At 45.7% G+C, this 25,551-nt stretch overlaps 1 protein-coding gene across 19 annotated transcripts in view; it reads right to left on the reverse strand.

The window, feature by feature from the left end:
* The window catches only part of HERC1 (HECT and RLD domain containing E3 ubiquitin protein ligase family member 1), a 119,431-nt gene that overhangs the window by 71,347 nt on the left and 22,533 nt on the right, over positions 1–25,551 (reverse strand). For 18 of the 19 annotated variants that reach the window (XM_082198174.1, XM_082198173.1, XM_082198172.1 and 15 more), the window contains exons 7-23: positions 23,382–23,525; positions 22,354–22,481; positions 20,302–20,446; positions 20,023–20,194; positions 19,652–19,786; positions 11,470–11,635; positions 10,671–10,796; positions 9,548–9,769; positions 8,441–8,593; positions 7,698–7,830; positions 6,658–6,849; positions 5,681–5,902; positions 3,895–4,068; positions 2,930–3,044; positions 2,717–2,837; positions 794–965; positions 310–616 (exon numbers count right to left, since the gene is read on the reverse strand). In XM_082198174.1, coding sequence (XP_082054300.1) covers positions 310–616; positions 794–965; positions 2,717–2,837; positions 2,930–3,044; positions 3,895–4,068; positions 5,681–5,902; positions 6,658–6,849; positions 7,698–7,830; positions 8,441–8,593; positions 9,548–9,769; positions 10,671–10,796; positions 11,470–11,635; positions 19,652–19,786; positions 20,023–20,194; positions 20,302–20,446; positions 22,354–22,481; positions 23,382–23,525 — 2,827 coding nt within the window. The remainder of the gene's footprint in view (positions 1–309; positions 617–793; positions 966–2,716; positions 2,838–2,929; positions 3,045–3,894; positions 4,069–5,680; positions 5,903–6,657; positions 6,850–7,697; positions 7,831–8,440; positions 8,594–9,547; positions 9,770–10,670; positions 10,797–11,469; positions 11,636–19,651; positions 19,787–20,022; positions 20,195–20,301; positions 20,447–22,353; positions 22,482–23,381; positions 23,526–25,551) is intronic. The other variant, XM_082198181.1, reaches the window with a different exon arrangement.

The raw sequence follows: 25,551 nt of genomic DNA on the forward strand, positions 1-25,551 counted from the left end.
TCTCAAACAAGGACTTCCCCTTTCACCAGAGACAAAGCCTGGCATATTCCACCACCACCACCCCCATCCCTTGGAGCTCATTGCACAAATTAGGCACTACCAAAGGAAAGGGCGTGACTCTAAGACCTGCCCAATGTACCACTAACTGCTCTGGAACAAACAGTAGGACCTCTGACGCCTATTGTTAGGATTTGGAAGGCTCACTCTACCTTAGCAGATTACTGCTAGGTTTCAAGCAGGTTTCTAGCAGATTACGTAGCAAGGTTTCAAGAGCTGCTGGCTGCTCTGTGCACAGTTCATTAATCGCACCTGGTCATGAGTCCAATCCCTTCTGCAGTACCAGTTGATGGCTGTTGCAACTGCCCTTCCTCTCTTCGCTTCTGCAGCTCCTCAATAACGGGGCTGACTCCCAGAATCAGCAAAGCACACCTATGGATCACAGAGTTGCAGGCAGCTGTGTACACATCTTGTCCTTCAGGAAGGTCTCTGCTGACTCTGCGTTCTTGCTGGGACTGAGGGGCCTGGTCATCCATTCGAGCCCCTGCCCCACCATTTATTCTCTCTCGGTCTCGACTGCGAGCTACTTCACGGGCTGATAGGAAACATTGAAAGATTTCTGTAACATGCAACACAAAAACAAAGGTCTTAACTTCTAGGCAGAGCTCAAGGGCTGTAAAAATTATTCAGGTGACTTTTTTTCATCACAGTTAAAACACCTGTTGAAGGCCCCATTCATTTCAATGGGACTCTCTCTGAACAAGCTTCTGTGGAATCTTTTCCAAACTTTACTTACTGCCAGCTGTCATAACTTCATGCTCCCTTTCTTCCTCTTCCTCTTCTTGTTCTGGGTGCCCCTCTTCTCTTTCTCTTTCTGCTTGCTCTTCCATCTCTGCTTCTTCATCAATGGTCCGAGTAAAGGGGTGCTCTTGGGCATCAATGTCCAAAGAGTCTGGATTTTCTGACATCTGGGATAGGGGAGGAGAGAGGGTAAGGTTCAAAGATATGAAGAATTCATTGCTTAATAAGAAGTATGTTCTTAAATCAAACCAGGGGAGAGGTTCCTCAGGCCTGGGGGCCAAATGCAGCCTTCTCTCTACCTGGTCCCTAGGATTCTTCCTTAAGTCACACACCCTTTCCCGCAGCACAGCTGGAATGTGTCCTTGAACTATGATAGCACTTTGTTTGCCTGGAGGGTAAGTAGAAACCTGACTTTTGTATGGATGGAATACAGTGGTACCGCGGGTTACATATGCTTCAGGTTACAGACTCTGCTAACCCAGAAATAGTACCTCGGGTTAAGAACTTTGCTTCAGGATGAGAACAGAAATCGTGCTCCGGCGGTGTGGCGGCAGCAGGAGGCCCCATTAGCTAAAGTGGTGCTTCAGGTTAAGAACAGTTTCAGGTTAAGAACGGACCTCCGGAATGAATTAAGTACTTAACCCGAGGTACCACTGTATAGTGTTCTGTACGGAGGTAAGAATCACATCCACCCACTTCTGCCTCTGACCCCATCCACCACTGGCACACGGCCCCCAGAAGGTTGGCTTCAAGCTGGAAAAAAACTACCCCTAAATTAAAACAGGAAACAGTAGTGATTGTGCTGAACAGCAGTGGACTCACAGAAGAAGAAAAAGAGTTTGGATTTGATACCCCGCCTTTCACTCCCCTTCAAAGCGGCTAACAATCTCCTTTCCCTTCCTCCCCCACAACAAACACTCTGTGAGGTGAGTGGGGCTGAGAGACTTCAAAGAAGTGTGACTGGCCCAAGGTCACCCAACAGCTGCATGTGGAGGAGCGGAGACGCGAACCCGGTTACCCAGATTACATGACTACCGCTCTTAACCACTACACCACACTGGCTCACAGAGTCCTTTCAGGCTGTGGAGCTGAATTCATAGTAAAATGGCAGTGGTAAAATTGCTTCACCATAAGCACAGGTCACAGGATGACTGCCTCTGCAAAAATTTATGAAGCGATGGAGTAATAATTCCACTATCTGTGCTTGTGTGGGTGGATGCAGACAACCATTTTATACTTGTGACAATAATGACAAGGCTTTTTCTGGAACCTTCTAAGGGGAGGGACAATGCAAGAGGAATGGCACCAACATGCCAAGTCTGTAACTGCTTTGGCGGGAGCAGAAGAACAGAAGAAGATCCATGATGAATCAAATCAGGAAACTTCAACTAGTTCAGCAACCTCCTTCTTAAGAACAAGGAAGATAGGAAAGCAGGCAAGAAAAGCCTCCCTAATTTAGAGCTAGAAGATCCCTTTTCCTCCTTCTCAAAGCAGTTTGACCAGGAAGCAGAGAAGCTTCTCCCAAGTCCAGTTAACGGAAGAAACAGCTACCAACATAAGCCTTATAAACCACTGCCCCACAATTCAAAGCAGTAGGCAAATTAATTTAAAAACACAGTGTTATTTGTGGTCCATAGAACCCACCCCCCCAAAAGTAAAACATGCTGTAAAACAAAGGAATGTTTTTTAAAAAAACAAAACCCTAGCTACAGAGAAAACAGAACCAAGCAAAAATTTGAAACTGAAATAAATATACTGGGGCACATCTAAATAGGATTGAAAGTGAGCAAAACTGTAGACAAAGGCTCACATAATTGTTGGCTTCCAAACAATAATCAACTATGCAGTCTTTCATGTTAAACCAATTTTCCTGCACTACGTAAGAAAGAGGAGCTGAAGTGCCAGTCTTTAGTCTTACCCATCTATCCCTTGAAGACGACCTAGTCTGAATAAGTTCCATATTCTTGCAAGCAAGCAAACGACTCCGCACTTTATACACACACCGATATACTTCTACTAAGGCTTTGCCAGGCTGATACCTAAAAGACACAAAAGTTACATAAGGTTAAGAGTACAGGAAATCTCTCTAACACAAGGGGGAAAGGTCTCAAAATGCTTTTTGGGTACTTGCCTGCTCTCACCACTTGCTTGACTAAGCAAATTTGTATGTTTCAGGAGGGCAGCAAGAACAAATCTAGACACAGTATCCAAAAGCGACTCACTACTCAGGGTGGCACTATCCCAATCTGAAGAGGTAGGGGAAAAGGAACTGATCAGTTTCCTGAAATATTCACAGTTAAAACAGCATCAAATTATTCAGCCATATTTCAATAATTCAGCCTGCATTTTTGCCTTAAACCAGGAGTGGGGAGTCTTTTTCACCCCAAGGGCTGCATTCCCTCAATGTTGATGAATGCCAGTGGTGGGCGGAGCCAGAGGTAAGAGTGGGCCCTAAATTCACTTGAAGCTCTGCTGTCTTGCTAGTGGGAACTTCCTTTTTTCATTTTGCAATAGCATGATCAGTGAGCAGAGCTTGCTAAAAGCCTCAATAAGGACTTCACTGCTCTGACACTGGGCAGTATTCACCCCAAAATATTGCACTCCTACCCACTCACACCATGAAATAGCACCAAGTTATATGAAGTGGGCTATCAAATTGGGATGGGTTTTTCAGAGTAATGGCAGATACACTTCATTGCCATGAGGTGTGGTCAGCAGGCAGAAGGTTATGTAGTTCTATGCTAGTTGCTATTTATTATGTGTCTAAAACTGCTTTAAACAATATGGTTGTGCCAGCAGATGTCCAATGTACAGTTATTTTAATAAGCAAGTTGACTACAATAGAAATGCAACTAATTTCAGAAAATACATATCCTTCCTAAACTAAAATGGCCATGACAAAGTGGTTTCTCGAATAGTGTGCCCCAACCCAAGGACTTCACTGAAATTTTAAGAGTTCTAGGTGGATCCACACCCTGGTTTTTTGTTTTTGTTTTAACTAAACAAATAATGAAAGAGCCCCTCCTCCAAAATGAGCACAGATAAGCTTAATTATTGTCGCTGTGGGAGGTCGCTCTTTTGCTTCCAAGAACTTACCTTTACTCACTGCATAGTCCTGCATGCTGACCCAGAGGCTACGAGCAGGCTCCTTCGCACACCCCAAAGCCAAATCCACAAAGACAGAGATTTCTGGGCAAAGCTTGTAATCAAACGGCTTTTGTTCTTCATTTCCAGAAAGAGCTACCTCTAACAAGGAACTCATGGACTTGTCTAAAATGAGAGGAAAATTCATGTCATTATTTATCTATTTAGGTACTTGCAAGTGGGGCCTGACTCAAAAGGGTTCCAATAAGCCAGCCATGTTGTTTTCCATTCTACTGCTGCCACCCCATACATATACATCTCCCAGCAGCCCAAATACATCAAGCATTCCATGGCCAGCAAGCAGGCTCAGTCCTCAGGAGGTCCTTCTGAGGGTTCCCCTCACTTTTTTCTGAAGCCTTTTTTGTACTTTCCCCACGGCTACTGATACCTCCTCTCGTGTGTGGATGGTGTTTTGGCTACACAATGAACAGCACTCAGAGAATGCTATTAGCGTAGATCAGCCTTTGCCTACCTGGTGCCTTCCTGATCTTCTGGGCTCCAGCAAGCATGGCCATATTGTGCTGGGCTGACAGGAGCATGGCTGTGCTAGCTGGGGCTGATGGGAGATGAAGCCCAAAACATCTGGAGGGCACTAGATTGGCAAATGATGTCTTTTCAATGCAAAAAGTATTTGTACAGCAGCAAGGAATACTACTAAGAAAGTATAAATGCAGTTTAAAAACCAGTAAAAAAATTCAATTCAAACAGCAGTAAGCTAGCAATTAAACAAAGCAATTGATAAATCTTCCTAAAAACGAATACACACTTTTTTTCTTTTGAAGGAAGGAGCAGGTCTGGCAAATCTCCCACAAATATGGGGCCATAACTGAGAAAGTTCTGGTTCTGGTTCTTATCAACTGGAACGTCATTAATGACAGGGCAGAGAGAAGCATTACCAATGACAATCTCAAGATTGGGATAGGCTTGTGTATAGTCCCTAAAATAATCTGGTTTTAACCATTTATACAGCACCATCAATGTGCTTGCCACTTTAGAGAACACAAGACAACAGGTCTGTGTCCTGAGAATCTTACAATGCAGAATTCAACATAGAGGAAAGGAGGGGATGGAGACAAACAAGAGAAAGAACAGGCATTTACATTGCAGTCACACATGCTTCAACACAGTTACAGTAGAACACGGTGGGGAAAGAGACAATACCGAAGTCTCCTGAAAAAAGTGGGTTTGGAGGAGGAATTTGAAGAAAGTCAACAAAGTAGCATTGTGCTGGTGTTCCAAAAGTAAATTTTAAGTGTAAGTGCAGCAAGGAAAGACAGCTTTAAGTTAAGACAAACTCCACCCCATTTAGAAGAAAGTCATTGTCCTTTTGGGCACAAAAGCAAATTGCTCTCTCTGCTACTAATAAAGTGACTGCACTACTCCCGATATGGGAATGACGTCTTCCCACTTTCCTCAGTCTAGACTGAGAAAGGAAAAGAGAAAAACACACCCAAAGTTTGAAATTTTGCAAGCCCATCACTTTCTCACCCACTGAACCATCCCTCTCATGTGGAACTCTCCCTAAAGCCCTGCCTTTTGGGGTTTTAAAGCCAGAAATTCCCTGGTCCTCTTGTGAGATTCTCAGATGCATCTGGCTGCCCACTCTGAAGAGACAGGATGCTGAACTAGATGGACTTTTGGACTGAGTTAGCAAGATAATTATTCTAACAAACCACAACGCTGCATCCACATGTGTGCCACCTTATTCACACATCAATAAAGCAGTTGAAGAGATTACCTAACTGGGGAATGTCCATTTCAACTCCATCACTAAACAGTGGTGTTTTCAACCAATAAGCGGTATCTTGCTCTTCTGGTGACACAGGTGATCCTTGAAGCATTCCACCAAGACAGCGTCCAATAAGCAGAGCCACAGTTCTCTCAAGGTCAACTAGCCACACCCATGACTGTGCAGGCTGTGGTAAGGGCACCCCAGCTGGATCAACCAGTTCAGGTCCACCTAGAAATATTAATAGCTGAAATATTAATAGTCATTTTTTCTGAATAGAATATGCAAGCCCACCCACCCATCCTGTGATCTGTACTGAGCATGCAAGTTCCAATGTCTACACAAGCTCCCAAAACAAATTCCTCACCCATTTCAGTGGCAGGAACCAACCTATGGATGTATTCATTCACATACATTTACCTCCACTGAGCTGAATGAAGATCAGGATGAAAAACATTTGAAGGCACATGACCTAATTGAAGAATTCATTTCAGAGAAATGTCTTCAGCAAGGGAGGACCCCCTTGGGGATTTACACTCAGCGCAATTACCTTAGTAATATCCGAAGTGGTTAAAAAATACTCCTTAAAATGTCTACAGCAAAATGTACCAGGGGTCTGATTAGGAAAAAACAAGGCTAACTCCTAAGGGGCTGGTGCTCACGTTAACAAAGGTGGTAGGTATAGCAGCAGCAGCCAACTGGGCCTCCAGATTACTTTAGAAGTCCTAGAGCTGAACCTCTGTGAAAGCATACTGTGAAATTGCTATCCTTTCTCTGTACTCACAAGAGAGTATACCAGAACTAGGAGGTGATGCTGTTTCTGGTGAGGGCTGACCATAGAAAAATGGGGAGGGGGTGGGCACATAAACCAAGGTAAGTTCAGGTGAACAACACATTTTACCCAAAATTCATAAAGCATATTTGCATTCTACAATTCTACAATTCCTATCTTTCAGAAGGCAGAAGTACTGCACTGAATGCCTTACCATGAAGAGGCCACTGTAACTCCTGATCTTCTAAGAGAACAGCAGCTGGCAACAGTCTGTTAAGGCGATCCAGAGGTGGCAACAGATCCAGCAGATAGCTCAATAAAGGTCGGGCTACTGATACAGGCAGTAAGAGCAAGGAATTGACAATTTGGCAAAGCATGCTTCCGGCTGCAGAGACATAAATTACATCTGCAATGGAGGGGGAAATGATAACTTCATTAATAACTTCCAAAAGGGTAACCATGGTTGGATTTTTCAACAGCAGCAAATGATGTGGCATCTTAAAGACTAACAACTGTATTGCAATATAAATCTTTGTGAGATTCTTATTGTTATTTGTTACCCCGCTCTGTGGCAAAGGGAAAAAATGAGGGTCTCCAAAACTAAATATAGTTCCCAAACAAGGGTAGGTTGATGGAGCCATTTTAATTTATACTGAATTGACAGGCTATAGCCTGCCCATTCACTGTGGCCCGCAGGAAAGACTCTTCTGTGTTCCCCACTGCACCACAATCTGAGGCGCTGTTGGTGGGAATGAGGGCAAGGGCCTTTCTATAGCAGTGCCACAATGTGGAACTTCCAGCCAGAGAAATTCACCTCTTCCCCTCCTGGATAGTCTTAAGTCAACCCGTAAAGATATTTTGGCTTGACCACTGTCCCCCCCCCCTTTTTTTGGTGTGCACCCCCATTCTGGTTTATTCACTGCTGCTTTTTTCTGTTGCATTTTTACTGGCTTTAGGGTAACTGTGTAACTTGCTTTTATGATGAAAGGCACCTAGAGAACTCCCAAAAAGGAGTGGAAAGGTGAGGAAGAGGTCTTGAAAGACATGTGCTGTTTTGTTGTATTTCCTTCTAAGAGTTGATACCTAAATTCTCAGATTGCAAAGACATCTAAATATACCAGTACAAGATCTGGCAAAAGAAGAGACAACTGGCAAAAAACCTGAGCAGCAAATGGACTCATTTAAAAAACAAACTTGTTCAGTTCTGCTGCTCACATTCCTTATATTACGCATGATCTAATAAGTAACACACACCTCTTAGTTTTTCCCCAACACTACCATTCCAAGAACTCTCCTTCAGCAAAGTAGCAGAGCGGGAAAAGATATCTGTAGCATGAGGCAGTAGAAGTTGAAGGTGCTTGTGCAGGAGCGACACACTACTTGAATTCTGGGAACAAAAGAAACATTCTTTTTTTTTTCTTTTCCAAATTCTTTTTATTTTATTTCCAGCATAAAATACACCAAAAAAGAAAACCACAAACAATCCAAAAGGAACAAAAGAAACATTCTAAATATGCTTTACAAATGGAAACTTGCAACAATATGTTGCAGCATGGAGTTTAGGGTTCAAGCCAACTAGCTATGGCCCTACTCCCGAAGACTACATTCCATTACTTTGCCTCCCACACAATTTCTCCATTTTCCCCTCTAAAAGCTAGGCACCATTCTCTTGCCACTGAGTATGATCAGTTCTCCCTGGGATGATTTGGGCAGGGTTCTCCCCCTAGGTTTTTTAAAAAAAGGGTTTTTTGTACTGCAAATCTTGTGTTTTCCCTGCACTTGCTAATACTTCTCTCTTGCGCGTGAATTGTGTTGTTTTGGCTGCATAAGCACCACCACTTACCTCTGAACACTGAAAATAGGAGGGAATGATGAACTTCTGTTCACAGAATCAGATTTCTAAAAGTCAGAGCCAAATATCCTTATTGGTCCTTTTTGTTCCACCCATTATGGAGCAAGTATACTCATTTATACATATGAAAAGTCACAGCACTAACCTCACTAACACTGTTGATATGACAATATGCCAGAAGTTGTTTCTGCAGGGAACACAACAGCTCATGTAGATGAGCAGGCTGGCTGTTTTCTGATGATGATGTTCCAAGTAAAAATTTGTCACTGTTCTTCTCCAGCTCCCCAAATGCTTGATCCTAGACAGTTACAAGAATAATCATGTACATTTTCATATCATTCTCATCTTTCTTATTTTTATGCCTAGGCAACTTCAACCTGGCTCCTCTTACTCAGAATTTTATAAACTATGGGTTCAATTAAGTCCCAGTCAAAGTGAAAGATCCATGGACCTAAGTTAGTCATGTTTATTAACTTCAATGGGTCTAGGACTAGCATTAGATACAACTCTATGCTTTTGTTAATGGAAAGCCACTGGTAGTTTCCAGTAATAACTAAAAGTTTCAGTTTTGCCCCCAAATAAGCTGAAGGAAGAAGAGTCTGAAAGAAATCCAACTAATATGCAACTTTAAAAAGGAGCTGACTAAAGAAAAAAAGGACCAAGCAGCTGGTAGCTTCTGCATATAAAAATGAGTTTTCAAGAACAACGCCAGGTTTGTGCCTCTCTTGACAACTGCTTCAACACAATTTTTAAAGAATACTGTCATATTTGTGCTGGCAACATGATCCTAGCCAATCAAGAATCATGTAGTCAGTGCAATGATACTGTAGAACTATATAGTTGGATATGACTACATGGCAATGTCAAAAAGCCAATTCAGAGTGAGGACAATTACTTGCACCCCTCACTCTGAATGGGTGATGGTTGTTGCATAGTTTATAGTCCCCACTGAATGTTGCTGTAAAGTGAGGGCGTTTTTGGGATGGGCAAATCCCTTTCCAATTCACCTCTGTCCTAGTTTGTTGTATTAAATCAAGTTTCCAATTGGTTAAGTACTGTAGACCCCCCATTTTTCAAAGGTCAAGCCATGGATCCCCTACTTTTGAAAAATTTGACATCACTATGGAAGTTTTTGTTATGTGAATGGTGCCACAGACCCCAGGAGGTCCGCAGAGCACCAATTGGGAACCACTGTATGAAACAATTCCAACTTAATTGGTATTCAGAAATAAAATTCAAATTCTAAGCTTACTGTATAAAATCCTAAATTTCGCAGAAGGGTCTTCATTAAAATTTCAGCCAGATGAGTATCTGGATGATTACTCTGGACATCATATGTTGGATCAGCAATAGTCCCATAGGCAATACAGAGTGAGGAAACATCTGGAGCATCAGGTGGTGAGCTATAGCCAAGCAAGGAGGCTACATGAGTATGGTCCTGCAAACTCGTCAGAATAATATCCAATTGCATTCTCTGAAAAAAATAAAAAATAGGCAATTTTCTTCATTTATAATTCTTGAGAGAGAAAAACCCAATTAGAAAATCAACATGAAAATGTTTTATTTTCATGAACATGAAACTTGTTAAGGATCGAAGGGCAAACTGGAATATAAAGGGCAACCAGATAGCACTTAATTTATATATTGTCACTGTATGCAAGTAATATGATTTGTGTATCATATTTAGCAATGTTAACCTAATGTTTTGAATGATTGGGACATAATACTGGTAAATGTAACTTGTTCTTATAGTTGACTGAAAATAGCAAAATTAATTCTATAAATAGGAAAGTAACTATGCGCCTGAAGAAGAAATATAACTGTGCTTTCTTTCACAAGCTTCTTTGTTTCTATATCATTCAAACCATAGTTAGCAATTGCATCTGAACTGCCAAACTATGGTTTAAGCGATTGTCCCAAAGTAGAATCTCATAATGGTTTAAGAAAAACCAAAGATACATTTCTCTGTATTGCAACTAGACGATGTTTGTATCAAACTTGTCCAGTAAAACTCTTTATTCAGAAGCCCCACCTTGTTCCTTGTAGCGGTGTAGAGAACAGCTTCATAATGGGAGCACAGTTCCAATACTACCCCCCTCTCCCAGCCTGCTAGAGTCTTCAGTCCAGCATCCTGTTGTGTGATATCCCTGTAATTCAGTTGGCCACCAGCAAAGTCACCCATTGTCCCTCTGACCCACATAATTACATCTTACTCTGGAAACAAAATGAAGATCTTTTTGCTTAATTATCCCCAACCTACACACTACACAGCAGCATAGAGTTTATGTCCTTAGCCGAATAACACCATGTTATCCTCCATAGTGGCTACTATGGAAGCATGTTCAAGCAAATGCTAATTCCAAGAGACTTTTTACCTGCCCCTTTGACAGGCTCTCCCATCTGTCAGGACCTTGGGGTAGAAGGGAATGCAGCAATTCCATCCTCTCTCTCAATGGAGGCAATAGCATTGTGGCTCCAACTGACAGAGTTTCAATTACAACCTAAGAAGTGGAATGAGAGGTTGCTGAGACTATTTCAACTTACCCTGGAAAGCATTTCTGAAACATTTCACCTTACACACTAGTTTCAATGTATCAACTGAAAAGACTAGATGCCCATTAACTGCTATAAGCTCTGCAACATTTACTTCCTTCCCTATCTCCTAGAATCATAGAATTGAGGCGTTGGAAGAGACCTCAAGGATTATCTAGTCCAAACCCTACAATGCAGGAATCTCAACTAAAGCATCAATCACAGATGGCCATCCAACCTCTGCTTAAAGACATCCAATGGAGGACAGCCCATAACTTCCTGAGCATGACTGTTCCACTGTTGAACAGCTCTCCTGCACAAGAGTAAGCATTTAGTGTACAACAGGGTGCAGGAGCAGTTATGTGTAAGTATTTTTGTATTTTAACAAACTTTGGGAATTCCCTAAGTTGGAGGGTGACTGTGAGTGTGGTGTTGCTTTGGGAACAAAGCTGTGGACACACACACACTTTAGTTTCAGCTTTTAACAGAGTGTGATAAAACAGTCAGGTAAGTTAGAGAACTTGTGGCAAAATATTGATCTGAGTTTCTAGGTGTCAGATTTTTAGACTGCCTTCCCAACTTGAATTAATAGGGCACACAACCCAAAAACACAAGCAAGTGTGGTCCACTTTGGAGATTTACCTCCTGTATTTCATCTGGAACAGAAGAGTCCATCAATCTGAACAATAAATTCCGAAGCGGGCCAGCTTGCCTTCCAAGTATGCTTGTAGCCACTCCGCCAGCTAATGCAAGAGCAAGGTGGTTGGAGAGCAGCTTCAGACACAACTTCAGGAAATTGTGATGCTCCCTGAAAAACAAGGGGTTGCCATTAACCCAGGCTTACCTGTGATCTCCAGTTATTGCTATCAGGTACATTTCCCCTTCTACAGTACTCATGCCCAGCATCTGAACAAAAAGTTTCACATATCACAATAGTCTTACAATGGTTTAGTTGGTGTAACTGTCACAATACAACCAAACAACATTCAGGGCTCAGCAATAGCACAGACAATGAGGAACACACCCCATGAAAACCCACCAGGACCCTTTGCTTTTAGCATTCAGAAGAAACAGAGCCTTTTTGTTTCATTGTGCCTTTGGCTTGTGGCTTTTCTGCTGTTCTGCTGAGACTGGCTTTTCTTCTGCTGTTTATTTGCTTTTATCCGGTTTTATCTGCTGCTGATTTCAGCTGCTTTGCTTAAGAATGATTTTGCATTGGTTATTACTTTCTTGTAATTTTAATTCTTTATCGTAGCAAACCTAACACCAGCTGGGCAGCAGTGGGATGTGACAGAGCAGTATAGCCACTGCTGCACCCAGTGAAATATTGCTATGCATTATGCTTAAGTTTGATAATAATGTTTATCATAAAGAAAGAACACCTCTTGTCAGAGCTGCTTCCAGATCCCAGCTCACAGAGGATCACGCTAGCCAGCGTTCACTTTATAAAAGTCTTTATTGAGTTACAGTTTCCATTTCCAAGCTGCAGCGTGCAGCTCTACGTCTTAGAAGCTAGACCGGCGAAGCTCCGTCTGAGTCCCCGCCTCCTGTACACCAACTTAATACTCTAGCCTTACTCCACCTCTTCCGCCTTTCCTTCCTTCTCTGGGTCCCTCTGCCCCCCGTGGTCTCTTCCTTCCTGGACTCTTCCGACGCCGACCCCCCGGACCCTTCTCCCTCTTTGCGGCGGGCTTTAGGACCTGGCTCCCTTTCCGGGCTGCTTACTGTGCCGCCTTCCTGCGCATTTGAACTTGGCACGCGCGCCCAACTTTTCACCTTCCTCTTGACCGTTTCCTCACTCCCCGACGGAGGTGTGGCCAATCCTGACTCAAGCCCTCCCACCTGTGGCGAGTCGCCGGATCCCGATATCTGGCCCCCTTCCTCCCTGCTGCGCCCTGTTGGGGAAGCTGGCCCCGATTTCCAACTGCTGCTCTCTGAGCCCCCTCTGGTCCCTTCTTCCTGGGGTGTCTCCCTAAGCCCCCCCCTTGCTCTGACCACTGGCGCTCCTTTCTGTGAATCTTCCGATTCACTGGAAAGACTCTGAGATCTCGGGCCGCCGTCATCGCTCATGTTTCCTTCGTATTCCTCCCCTTCGCTCTGTTTCCTCCCTTTCCTGTGCCTCAGCTCCTGAACCCCTGACATCCATCCCCCCCTCGAAGCCCCCCCTTCCCCCCTCCAGGTGTGGGTGCTGGGTGCTCCATCGTCATGGGGGTGCGTGCCGGATACAGTTCGTCTCCCGTGGCGTGCATCCAACTGGATAAGTCTGGCTCTTCCTCCTTGCGCTCGTCGACGTCGATCACCTCTGCTTCCATCTCTGTGCCGCCGTGCTCGAACCCAAAATCCTCCCCGAACACGTCCAAGTCAGTCTCTCCCTCGGTCTCTCCTGGGTCCGTCGCTCGCCCTGGACCCTTCAGCCACTTCCTGCGCCACTGTTCCTCTGGTCGATCGTCCCACCAATACGAGGGTTCCGAGGCCGATCCCGAGGGTGACTCTTCCGGGGAGCGTGTGCCCAGTGTAGGTTCCACGTCCGAGTCAAACCCCTGGAACATGCTGGATGAAAGCGTGGGTGTGAAAAGCCAGTCGTCGAAAAAGTCGGCTGGCATGGGTCTGTGTGGGAAGAGGGCATGAAATTCGTCTTTGAGCAGAGGGTCCTCCAAAGCGTAGCCGTGCACCCAGCAGTTGGCACTGGCCGGGGTGCCCTCTCTGGCGAGAAGGTATTCTACCCCCTCTTCCCCCCATCTAGAGTCTAAAATCTCTGTGACCTCGTTGATGGGCTCCTCCTGCGGCAACCCCCCTTGCGCAGTCCTTTCCCGGAGCGGACTCGGTGCCGTTCCTGGCTCCTGAAACCTGTGAGGTGCCTTGTAGGGAGTGAGCACCGATCTGTGGAACACCGGGTGCATCCTGGATCCTTCCGGAAGTGTCAGCCGGAAAGCCACCGGATTGACCTGTGCCTCGACTAGGTAGGGCCCTAGCTGCTTATGCCCTAGCTTCTTCTTAGCTAACGATCTGGCCGGCACTGCGTGGGCTGCCAACCAGACCCAGTCTCCCACTTGTATGTTTTCGCCAACCCTCCTGTGTCTGTCAGCTTGCACCTTGTATGCGTGCTTAGCTAGCTCCAGCTGCCTCCGAAGCTGGTCGTGGACCTCCTGCAACTCTGACGCGAAAGCGTCCGCTGCCTGCGGCTCCCCTTCCCCCATTCTTTCCAGTCCCGGGAAGGTTCTGGGGTGCCTTCCATTGTTGGCGAAGAACGGAGTCACCCCCGTGGAAACGTGCTTCGTGTTGTTGTAGGCGAACTCGGCGAGCGGCAGGTAATCCACCCACGTTGCAGGCTGTTGATTTGCGTAACATCTCAGGTACTGCTGCATGATGGCATTGACCCGCTCCGCTTGTCCGTTGGTCTGCGGGTGTCTCGCCGACGCTAGGTTGATCTTGACGTTCAGGAAACCCATCAGCTTCTGCCAGAAGTTCGAGATGAATTGCCGCCCCCGGTCGGACAGTATAGACCGCGGCAGACCGTGCACTTTGAACACGTGATCTATGAACAGTTTGGCGGTCTGTTCCGCCGTGGCCACCTTCGCACACGGAATGAAATGTGCCATCTTGGTGAACAAGTCCACTACCACTAGCACTGCTGTCTTGCCCCTCGAGCTGGGTAGATCCGTGACAAAGTCCAGGGCCACCCTCTCCCATGGTTCGAAAGGGGTTTGCAGCGGTTCCAGCAGTCCCGCCAGCGGTTTGTGCACCGGCTTAGCCCTCTGGCAGGTGTCGCACCTCGCAACGTAATCCGCGACTTCCCCTCGCATTCTGGGCCACCAGAAGTCTCTAGCGACTAATTCCACCGTCTTCTCCGTGCCAAAGTGCCCGGCTGTGGGCGCGTCGTGCAACTGCTGCAGTACCTTAGCGCAAAGTTCGTCTCCCGGCACGTAGATGGCCCCTTTACGGATGAGCAAGCCGTCGCGCACTTGGAACTCGTCGCTCTTCGCCGTGCCCCTGTGCACCTCTGCCATCTTTGCTTGCGCGAAGGAGTCGTCCTGCAACGCGTGCCGTACAGCATCCAGGTCAACGGTCGCCGAAGCGCACGCCCACGCTGTCGGTGCAAAGATGTGCTTGGCCGCCGCTGGCGTCGCCTCCTCGAGGTATTGCGGTTTTCGGGACAGCGCATCCGCCATGACGTTGGTGTCGCCTGGGACATACTCTATCCGGAAGTCGAAGTCCGCAAAGAACTCCGCCCAACGTATGTGCCTCTGGTTGAGGAACCTCGCCGTGCGCCAGTACTCCAGATTCTTATGGTCCGTGCGGACCTGCACTGTGTGCTTGGCTCCGATCAGGAAGTGCCTCCACGCCTTGAATGCTGCATGAATGGCAAGCAACTCCCTGTCCCAGATGGTGTAGTTCTGTTCCGACTTGCTGAGCTTCCTGGAGTAGAAAGCTCCCGGCCTCCAAGCCCCCTGCGGGTCTTGCTGCAACAGGACAGCTCCCACGGCTCTGTCTGAAGCGTCCGTTTCAACCCGCTTCGGTCTGCTGGGGTTAATATGCAGTAGCTGCTCTTCCGACGCGAAGAGACGCTTGAGTGTCTGAAAGGACTGCTCCGCCTGCTCCGTCCAGATGAATCTCTTCTTCTTGGAGCTGAGCGTGTCTGTAATGGCCGCCGTCTGCATCGCGAACCCCTTGATAAACTTGCGATAGAAGTTCGCAAAGCCGACAAACCGCTGGACCTCCTTCCGGTTGCGCGGGCTCTTCCAGTCCAACACAGCGCGAACCTTGGTGCTGTCCATGGCGAGCCCCTTGTCCGACAATTTGTATCCCAGGAAATCCACCTCCGTCATGTCGAACTGGCACTTTTCCAGCTTGGCGTACAGTCTATGCTCCTGTAGTCTTCTCAGCACTTCCTTGACGTCCCGGTCGTGGACCTGCTGCGATTCAGAAAATATCAGGATGTCATCCAGGAAGCAGACACACTTCTTGTAGAGGAGCCCCGCTAACACGTGATGCATGAAAGCTTGAAAACAGTGGGAGCCATTTTGCAGTCCAAACGGCATAACTCTGTATTCGTAGGTGCCCAGGGGCGTGAACATGGCTGTCTTCCACTCATCGCCTTCCCGCATGCGAAGAAGGTTGTACGCCCCTAGCAGGTCCAACTTGGTGAACACGCGTCCTTTGCGCACCGTCGCGAGGAGGTCGTCGATCCTGGGCATGGGAAAATCTGAGGGCTTGGTCATCGCGTTCAAGGTGCGATAGTCCACTACAAGTCTTTTTTGGGGTGTGTCTTTCTTCTTTACAAAGAATACAGGACTGCCCCCCACTGCCTTGGACTCTCGGATGAAACCGCGCTCCAAATTATGATCTATGAACTCTTTGAGTTCCTGTAGTTCGTCTTCAGACATGGAATACAGCTTCCCTTTCGGCAGCGTCGCCCTTGGCAGGAGGTCAATCTTGCAGTCATATGGTCTGTGGGGGGGGGTAGCTTGTCCGCCTCCTTCTCGCAGAAAACCTCCAAAAATTCTGCGTATTTGTGGGGGACCGTTTGCAGCGTGCCCACTTGCAGCTGTGACTCCTCTTCCTCTCCTTCCTGCCGGGGCACGATGCAGTGTTCTGCACAATAAGAGGAGCCGAAGATCAGCTGTCGCTGGTACCAAGCCAGCGTTGGACTGTGCCTGTCCAGCCAACTCATGCCTAATACAATAGGAGTGTCCGACAGTTGTGTGACATTAAAACTGATGACTTCCCTGTGATTTGCAATTCGCATCACCATCGGTGGCGTTTGCTTCACCACTTGCCCCCCTAGTAGTTCTCTGCCATCCACCGTGACGACCTGCAGGGGCAGCGTGGCAGGCAGTACTTTTATATCGTGCTGCTCGATAAACTCCTGCCCTATAAAGTCCGCGTTGCTTCCTGAGTCAATCGTAATTGGCACGTCTATCGTGAGTCCATTGGGTAGTTGGAGCGATGCGGTAAGCTGCACTACTGGTTTGGGTGGGAGGGGGTCTGTGGGCTGCAAAATCTCTGGGGACTGTTTCACTGACTCGTCTGGCTGGGCCCCAGTGCCTCTGTCTCCAGCCAGACTCCGTCGTTTCCCTGCTGCGGTTCCCTGTGCTGAGCTGCTTCTGTCACCGTTGCGGAGGCTGCAGTGTGCTTGTGGAGCCTCTGGGGACACTCTTTCGCCATGTGCTGAGGACTGTCACAGAGGTAGCACTTCCGGTTCCCTCTAGGAGGCTTCGGTTTGACTGCTCCCGGCGCTAGGGCTCTGTTCGCTGACTGAGCCCTGACACCTCCAACCTCCATAGGTTCCGCTCCCCCTCCTGGCGGAGGCATGGATTGCGCACGCGCAGCATCCTTGGGAAAGAAGGGAAACCCTCTCGCCAACTCCCGTCCTCCACGCCCTTCGTCCTTGCTCCATGGACGTTCTTCTAGACGCACCCCAATCGACAGCGCCCTCTGAACGATCTCTTGAGTGCTCCGGGGCCTCTCCCCCCTCGCAATTTCATCTTTCACCGCCCCATTCAATCCTTCCCAGAAAAGGTCTCTGACCGGAGCTGAATCTCTGTCCCATTCCAGGGCACTGACCAGTGCAAAAAAGCGGGAATGATACTGCCGTACACTGGCCCTCCTCTATACTTGATAAAAAGCACGCATCCATCGCTTTAATGAAGGCATCCGCGTTTTGGAGCGCCGGATCCTTATCTCTCCACAGATTACGCAGCCACGCTTTGGCGTCTCCATGCAAATGGGATAAGATAAACCCCACTTTCTCTTGCTCATCTCTAAAGTCTCTGTCCAGCAGTTGTAGCGCACACTGCACATCTGCTCGGAAGTTGGGGTACTGCTGTAAATTCCCATCGAAATAAGATACAAGACTGCCTCCTCCCCAGCCCAATTCCCTCCGATTTGGGTCCCGGTTGCCCCTGCTTTGTAAGCACTTCCAACCTGATCTGGAGATCCTTGTAGGCGGCAGCTGCGTCCTCCTCCCTCTTCCTGGATGCGAGTATCTCTGCGTTTAGTTGTGTCACTGCATTTTGCAGGGCTGTAATCTGCTGTTCGGTAGTCATTTCTTCTGACTTTTGTGAGCTCGCGAAGAGACACCAATCTTCACCCCTCGCTGCGCCTGCTCACGCTGCGAGGCTTTTGGTGCCAAAACTGGGGACGGAGCTTACTGTCAGAGCTGCTTCCAGATCCCAGCTCACAGAGGATCACGCTAGCCAGCGTTCACTTTATAAAAGTCTTTATTGAGTTACAGTTTCCATTTCCAAGCTGCAGCGTGCAGCTCTACGTCTTAGAAGCTAGACCGGCGAAGCTCCGTCTGAGTCCCCGCCTCCTGTACACCAACTTAATACTCTAGCCTTACTCCACCTCTTCCGCCTTTCCTTCCTTCTCTGGGTCCCTCTGCCCCCCATGGTCTCTTCCTTCCTGGACTCTTCCGACGCCGACCCCCCGGACCCTTCTCCCTCTTTGCGGCGGGCTTTAGGACCTGGCTCCCTTTCCGGGCTGCTTACTGTGCCGCCTTCCTGCGCATTTGAACTTGGCGCGCGCGCCCAACTTTTCACCTTCCTCTTGACCGTTTCCTCACTCCCCGACGGAGGTGTGGCCAATCCTGACTCAAGCCCTCCTGCCTGTGGCGAGTCGCCGGATCCCGATATCTGGCCCCCTTCCTCCCTGCTGCGCCCTGTTGGGGAAGCTGGCCCCGATTTCCAACTGCTGCTCTCTGAGCCCCCTCTGGTCCCTTCTTCCTGGGGTGTCTCCCTAAGCCCCCCCCCCTTGCTCTGACCACTGGCGCTCCTTTCTGTGAATCTTCCGATTCACTGGAAAGACTCGGAGATCTCAGGCCGCCGTCATCGCTCATGTTTCCTTCGTATTCCTCCCCTTCGCTCTCTGTTTCCTTCCTTTCCTGTGCCTCAGCTCCTGAACCCCTGACACCTCTGATTAAATGTATATAGTTTCAATTGTATTTTCAGATTAATTTTCTTGAGTTGAGGGTTTAAATGTTTTCCCTACAAACATCTAAATGCCAATACCCTGAAAATGAGTTTTAAGAGGAGAGAGACTTTACAGTTGAAGAAGTTTCTAAGACTTTGCACACAGAGCTGATCAAATGTTGTTAGTTTTTCCTCTTTCCCAGAAATAAGCTGACTCATTGGTCCTTCCATCCAGCCTGACGTAAAGAGCTACAGTAAAACTGAAAGAACCCTTCCAATTGCCCTTGGCAACCAACACCGTATTCCAAGTGAAGGAAAGATCCTGCTGGGTCCACACAGGCGCAAGCATTTGATGGCAAATCCCACCAAATGGGAGGTTTCAACTGCAGAGCTGCTTCCAGAGGTAACTGAACCAATATATCATGATGTCTAAAATAAGGATGGCGTTATGCAGAAGCATTGGCTAGCTTCACAGTTTTTCCTGCATGATGATTTTTACCGGTGTCTGCTCTTGTGATTTGATGACCCCTGCATAAGGAAGGGGAGAGCTGAGCTGGCAGTTAACAGGGGTTGCAGAAATCAAGAGAAGCACTGACTGCCTTCATGGTTTTTCCCACATTGTGATTTTTGCATAGCACACATACGGACATGGACACACACTTTTCATGATCCGTGATATATTGTCAAGTCAAAAATTATGAAACTGATAAAACTATATTGACTTCAAACCAGTTTTGGATGATATATTGATATATATTGCCCAGCCCTAATACTGTTACACAAATCTGAACTCTCATTCTGGAAATGCAAGCCAAGACTTTCCATGCATGAATGTGCCCATAATAATAATAATAATAATAATAATAATAATATAAAAATCAACAGGATAACATATATGCCACATAAACAAATACCTTGAGGATGGGAAAGGAAGAGGAGGAATCTCACTGTTGATTTTGTCACAATACTGCTCAAGGAAAGAACGGAGGTGGGAGAAGGTACTTTCTTCAAGATCCACACAGTATGGTCTGTGCCAGGCAACAACTTGTCTGCAAATCAAATAAAAGATGACCATGGAGCAAAAATTAAATATCAATCAAAATAAACAATGACTCATTAAAAACAGAATAAGCTCTTTTTGCCAAAAATATATAAGTGAGGGGATCTGGTTAAGCACAAAGCATTGGGATTCAAAGGCACCCTAACATGATTGAGCCAAGACCCATTCCATTAGGTATGCATAAACATTAAATGGTTTGGTTATTATCAGTATATAATTACTTACCTGTCTCTGGGAAGGGCTGTCCAGGCAAGACTATGGGATGTTCCAGCTGAAATCTGCTGAATTGCTACTCCATCTAAGCCACTCACTTTCTTTGGTTTTGTAATGGGCCCTGTGGAGTTCCCTTGGCCACACTGTCCCATGGAATTGTTACCCCAAGCATAAACTTCATTATCTAAATAAAAAACAAGTAATAGTAATAATAACAGTGTTGAACACACTTGAAAACCAATGTGTATTTGCCATAATAAGCTTTAGTATTACATAAGCATTATAGTTTACCATGAGAAAGTGCCAAACAGTGGCTGTCCCCAATTGAAATATCCACTATCCGCGTTGCAGCCAGCTCTTCAATCAGCTTGGGCCTGAGCGCTGTAGCTTCTGAAGACCCACATCCGAGACATGCACCACAGCCCCAAGCGTACACCTGGATCAAAATATACAGAATTTAATACACAAAATATCATTGTTATTAGTCCAAAAGCCCCATCTGCAATCCAGTTAGGATTGTCACACTGTTAAAGAAATCTTGGTCACTAACTGATGACGAGTCAATTAAATTTGCATACAGGAAAACACAATTACTCTGAAGCTGGTTATATTCTTTGTCTTTAGATGAAGCATATGAGTCATAGCAGGCATCATCTTAGAAGAGCTTTCTGCCCAATGTGAAAGACAGCAGGGAAAGCCTCTTTAAAGGTGATGCGTCTTTAGTGGTACATCTATGAAAAATATTTTAAGAAAGAAATTAACTTGCCAAGCAAAGACAACCTACCACACCCTAGGCCACCCCAAACCTCTATCACCACCAAGGAAATATAATAAGTGAATAGAAAGAGAACCCGCACAAATGATGCTTACATAAAACCCCACACATTCACTAAGTAGAAAAAATAGAAGTATTGCCATGCCACCCCACGAGCCATCCCCACCCGCCCCCTCATTCCCCCTCTTTTCTTCCCAACCTAATACTGCATGCAACACTAATGTCTCACAACAAATGTAACTGATATGTAGAAAACACAACTTGAAAAAAGATGCAAGGCACGTATTTTTGTAAACTAAGAAATCTTTAATAATTTTTTAAAAAATAAATAAATAAATTCACTTAAAAGGTGAATTGCAAGGTTTTAAAACTGCTTAGTTGTTTCAGCAATTAAAAGTTGCAGTCCTACACCAAACCATATATGGTTCTCAATTTCAAATGGATTTCCCATCCTCATTTCACACCAATGGAGAGAGAACTCACGTGCATCCTGTGTAAGCACAGAGTACTGCAACCAAAATGAAGTGAAGCAAAGTAAAAAGACCCTCTGGGCATAGCTTTCAGTTTGCATACTGGGAATACTGCAAGCAATTGCTAGGTTTGGGAGGTGGCGATTCATAATTTCTATCTACAATCAATAAAATCCATATAGCACCAAACTGCATTCTTTTTCATTCTTGACCATTGAAGTGGAGGCTGATCGTTTTCTCTTACGAGTTCTTACAGGAAAATCTAAGGTTTCAACAAGGTTTCCCTTTGAAAGGACGTTAGATATCAACCATGTGCACACAGCTGTTATTTAGGAAGTGAGTTTTATTAGACTGCAATACAGTGGAACCTCTACTTATGTTCACCTCTGGTTACATATCCTTTGGGATACGTGCGTGGCAAACCCGGAAGTATTTTTCCAGGTTTCGCCCTGCACGCATACGCAGAAGCGGCACCTCCGGATACGTAAACCTTGGGATCCAACCAGAGCTCTGGAACGGATCCCGTGCGCAACTGGAGGTACCACTGTATTTTAAGACTTTACTTTCTATTCTTTGATTTTACAGTGGAACCTCGGTTTTCGAACGTAATCCATTCCAGAAGACCATTCGACTTCCAAAACGTTCGAAAACAGAGGCACAAAAGGCAGTTTGCCAAGTCAATAGAGAAAATTGTGAAAAACAACAGATACATGTGGCGGAAGCAGTTCGACTTCCAAGGCGAGTTCAAAAATGGAAGCATTTACTTCCGGGTTTTTGGCATTTGAAAACCGAAACATTTGGCAACAGAGATGTCCGAAAACCGGGGTACCACTGCATATAACTTTCGCTACTTTTAGAATATAAAAACACACAACAAAGGAAGAAGTACAGCAAAACACAAATGTCTTATTGTCAAACTTGTAAACGCTCCCTTGCCTACATTGAGTAGGCAGAGAAACTTTTGTAAACTTAATTAATTTTCTTTTTTCATCAAACTTCTGATAAACCACAAATGACTTGAACTGTTACAAATGGATAGTAAGAATGGTTTCTGGGCTAGGAACTTTTGTGAAATTGGCAATGCTGCTCGCATCTTACCTGCCCCGTTGAGGTTAGAGCAAGTGAAGACTGACTTCCTGCACAAACTTTCCGAATGAACATTCCCTGTAGGGCTTCTATAACTTTAGGTTTGTACACTCTGTTGGTGTCACCATGACCAAGTTTGCCTGTTGGGATCATACACAAGAGATCAATAATGTTTATGTTGCCTCCTGCACCTCTTGAGCCATTCAATGACCACAAATCTAACATAATCTGCAGTTTTAAACTGGAAATATTTAAAGTGAACTGCATACAAGATTTATCATCACAATTTAACAAAGAAACCTCTCCAAATACATATAAGGACATGAATTATTACCACATACTAGTTTACTGATTTAGGGGACAATCCATAAACCCAAAGAGACCACACAATCTTCTACCACGGCCAGCAACACACACACACACACACACACACACACACACACAGTGAGAGTTGTGAGAGGAGCCTTCACAAACAAAGCCTGCAGACCTAAGCATTGTAGCAACAGAGGTTTGGACCATCATCCACAGCTCCATAAACCATGGCTTATGAAGCTGCAACAGCATGTTCCTCCCACACCCAGGCTTATATTAAGCCATGTTACATTTGAATTATGGGAATGCAAGATCCTGGCTTCATCAAGTCAGATTTGCCTCTCATGGTCAAACCAGGAAACTATGGATTGAACTGAGATAACAAACCAGGATAACCAGCCAGGATATTAGCTGAAATTGCCAGAGTCCCCCAGTTTAGACACAAATAGGCCTAGCAAGAGCTGGTGTATGAAGATAGGAAAGGAAGAGTAGGGTGAGAAAGGAGCATGTGACTACAGAAAATGGTCACCACTTTGTCAACCATGGTTTCTGAAACCAAATGCAGTCATTGGCTGTTTCTGCACTTGAATATGGCCAGAAAGGCAGAACAAGACAGAACATGGAAGCGGGGGTTTTATGGACCTTCTGCCCCCACCATGCCCTTAACAGATGATGTTCTGTACAATCTCAAGCACAACCTAGGAGAAATTGCATGGAAAAAACACTACCATTATCTCCTCCTCCAAATGACCAAACCGTTCGCCCATCTTTGGATAAAGCTATGGTGTGCGAACTGCCACAAGAAACCTCTCCGACGTTGCTGATATCTTTTACTAAAGTTGGAATGTTACGGCTGTTGCTGTCTCCATGACCTTGGAAAGAAAGAAAAAAGAAACACTATTTCTGCATTAAAGAAAATAATAATTATTTCTGTCAGCATGAAAACTTGGGTTACGTAGTAAAGAAAATAAATTTCTCACCAAAGATGAATGCATTACACTTATTATCATCAGAATCAGCATCTCTTACCCACCCTTCACCAGAAGATCCACAGCATGTTACAGCATATAAAAGCACAATTAAAACAGTTTAGAACTTTTTTAGTGAACACTTTGAGCCAGTATACATGTATTACACTTGCTTACTCCTTAAACATAATTAAAAAAAAAACTGGAAGCCATTTTGGGAAGAAGATAACAACTCCTATCACTAAATATATATATATATATATATATATATATATATATATATATATATATATATATATATATATATATATATATATGCTTTCGTAGATTTTCACGGGTACAGGAATGCAGGTTTTGGTGTCTTCGGGTGTCTTCCCGTGTAAGAGTCGGGGTGTCTGTGCGACGTTTCGACGAGGTCTCACTCGTCATCTTCAGGCTGGTGCTTTCGGCTTCTTGTTACTGGAACAGAGCAGAGTCTGGTGTTTGAGTTCCTATAAATACTGTTGAGGGGTGTGGTGTATAGCCTCCAACGTTCTGGGCAGAGAGGAAGTTCCTTGGAAGCATGTGGGAGTTAAGTTGTTGTCTCGGCAGTTGCGTAGGAACAGGAGATCACATAAGATGGTGGCTCTTCGGATTTCTAGTTTCTCGTAGGTTCTTGTCAGCTGGAAGGTTTCCTCCCCGTAGAGGTGAGATATTTGCTTTCGTAGATTTTCACGGGTACAGGAATGCAGGTTTTTTATATATATATGCAGGTTTTGGTGTCTTCGGGTGTCTTCCCGTGTAAGAGTCGGGGTGTCTGGGCGACGTTTCGACGAGGTCTCACTCGTCATCTTCAGGCTGGTGCTTTCGGCTTCTTGTTACTGGAACAGAGCAGAATCTGGTGTTTGAGTTCCTATAAATACTGTTGAGGGGTGTGGTGTATAGCCTCCAACGTTCTGGGCAGAGAGGAAGTTCCTAGATTAGTGTGCCTTTTCTTCTTTTGTTCCTTAATTACTTGAGGGATATCTTGAGTGATTTCATGAGTGATATTCTGAATACCACTGGGTGGGTCATTAAGTGTAGATTAGTTGCTAAAGCTTTCGTGTCTTGACCTCTTGAGCTTGTGAAGAGTTTTTCTGAGAAGATGGCTGTGCTGCATTTAGTTGTGCTCTGGCTTGGCTTCGTGTATAGGGGCGAGCTGTGATTTTGTGCCTTGTGCCAGCCAGATCTGTGTAGGGATTGCAGGGGGGTGCAGCATCCGGAGGTGCCACTATAGTTTGGCTACTGGATGGAGTCTGTATTATGTCTGTGGAGAGGGTCTGGGTTTGGGTCTGGTGTGGTTGATTGGTGACGGCGTTCTGTGTGCCTCTGGTTCTGGTGTCGGTTTTTGTGGGGAGGGCTAATTTCCAGATGTCTGGCAGGCGGGACGTGTCGTCACGCTTGTTCATGTTGTGAGGGTGTTTCTCTATCTCGATGGCTTCCATGATTATTCTCTTGTGGTGATGTTCCATGTTAAAGAGCAATTTGGAATCTGCAAAATTAATTTCGTGTCCTGTTTCTTTCATGTGTTGGAAAAGAGAGGAAGTTTTTTCTTCTTTTTTGACGGCATTCTTGTGTTCTGCGATACGTGCATTTATTCGTCTGTTTGTTTGTCCAATGTACGTGGCTGGGCAGACTTTGCAGGGTATTTCATAGACCCCTTGGTTTTCCAGCTGGATTTTGTCTTTTGGGTTTCTGAGGATATTGGCTATTTTTTGGTTGGTGCAGAAGGCTGTTTTGATATTGTGTTTATGGAGGATTTTGCTAATCTACAAAAAACCTGATGGCTCCCTAGGACACACTATCTACCGGAAAAAAAAACACACCAACCGCTACTTACATGCACAATCACACCACCACCCTGCACAAATAAACTCCGTAGCCAAGACTCTCATCTCCAGAACCAAACGCC

The sequence above is a fragment of the Podarcis vaucheri genome, assembly GCF_965113315.1.
Source record: "Podarcis vaucheri genome assembly, chromosome: 14".
Classification (NCBI taxonomy): Eukaryota; Metazoa; Chordata; class Lepidosauria; order Squamata; family Lacertidae; genus Podarcis; species Podarcis vaucheri.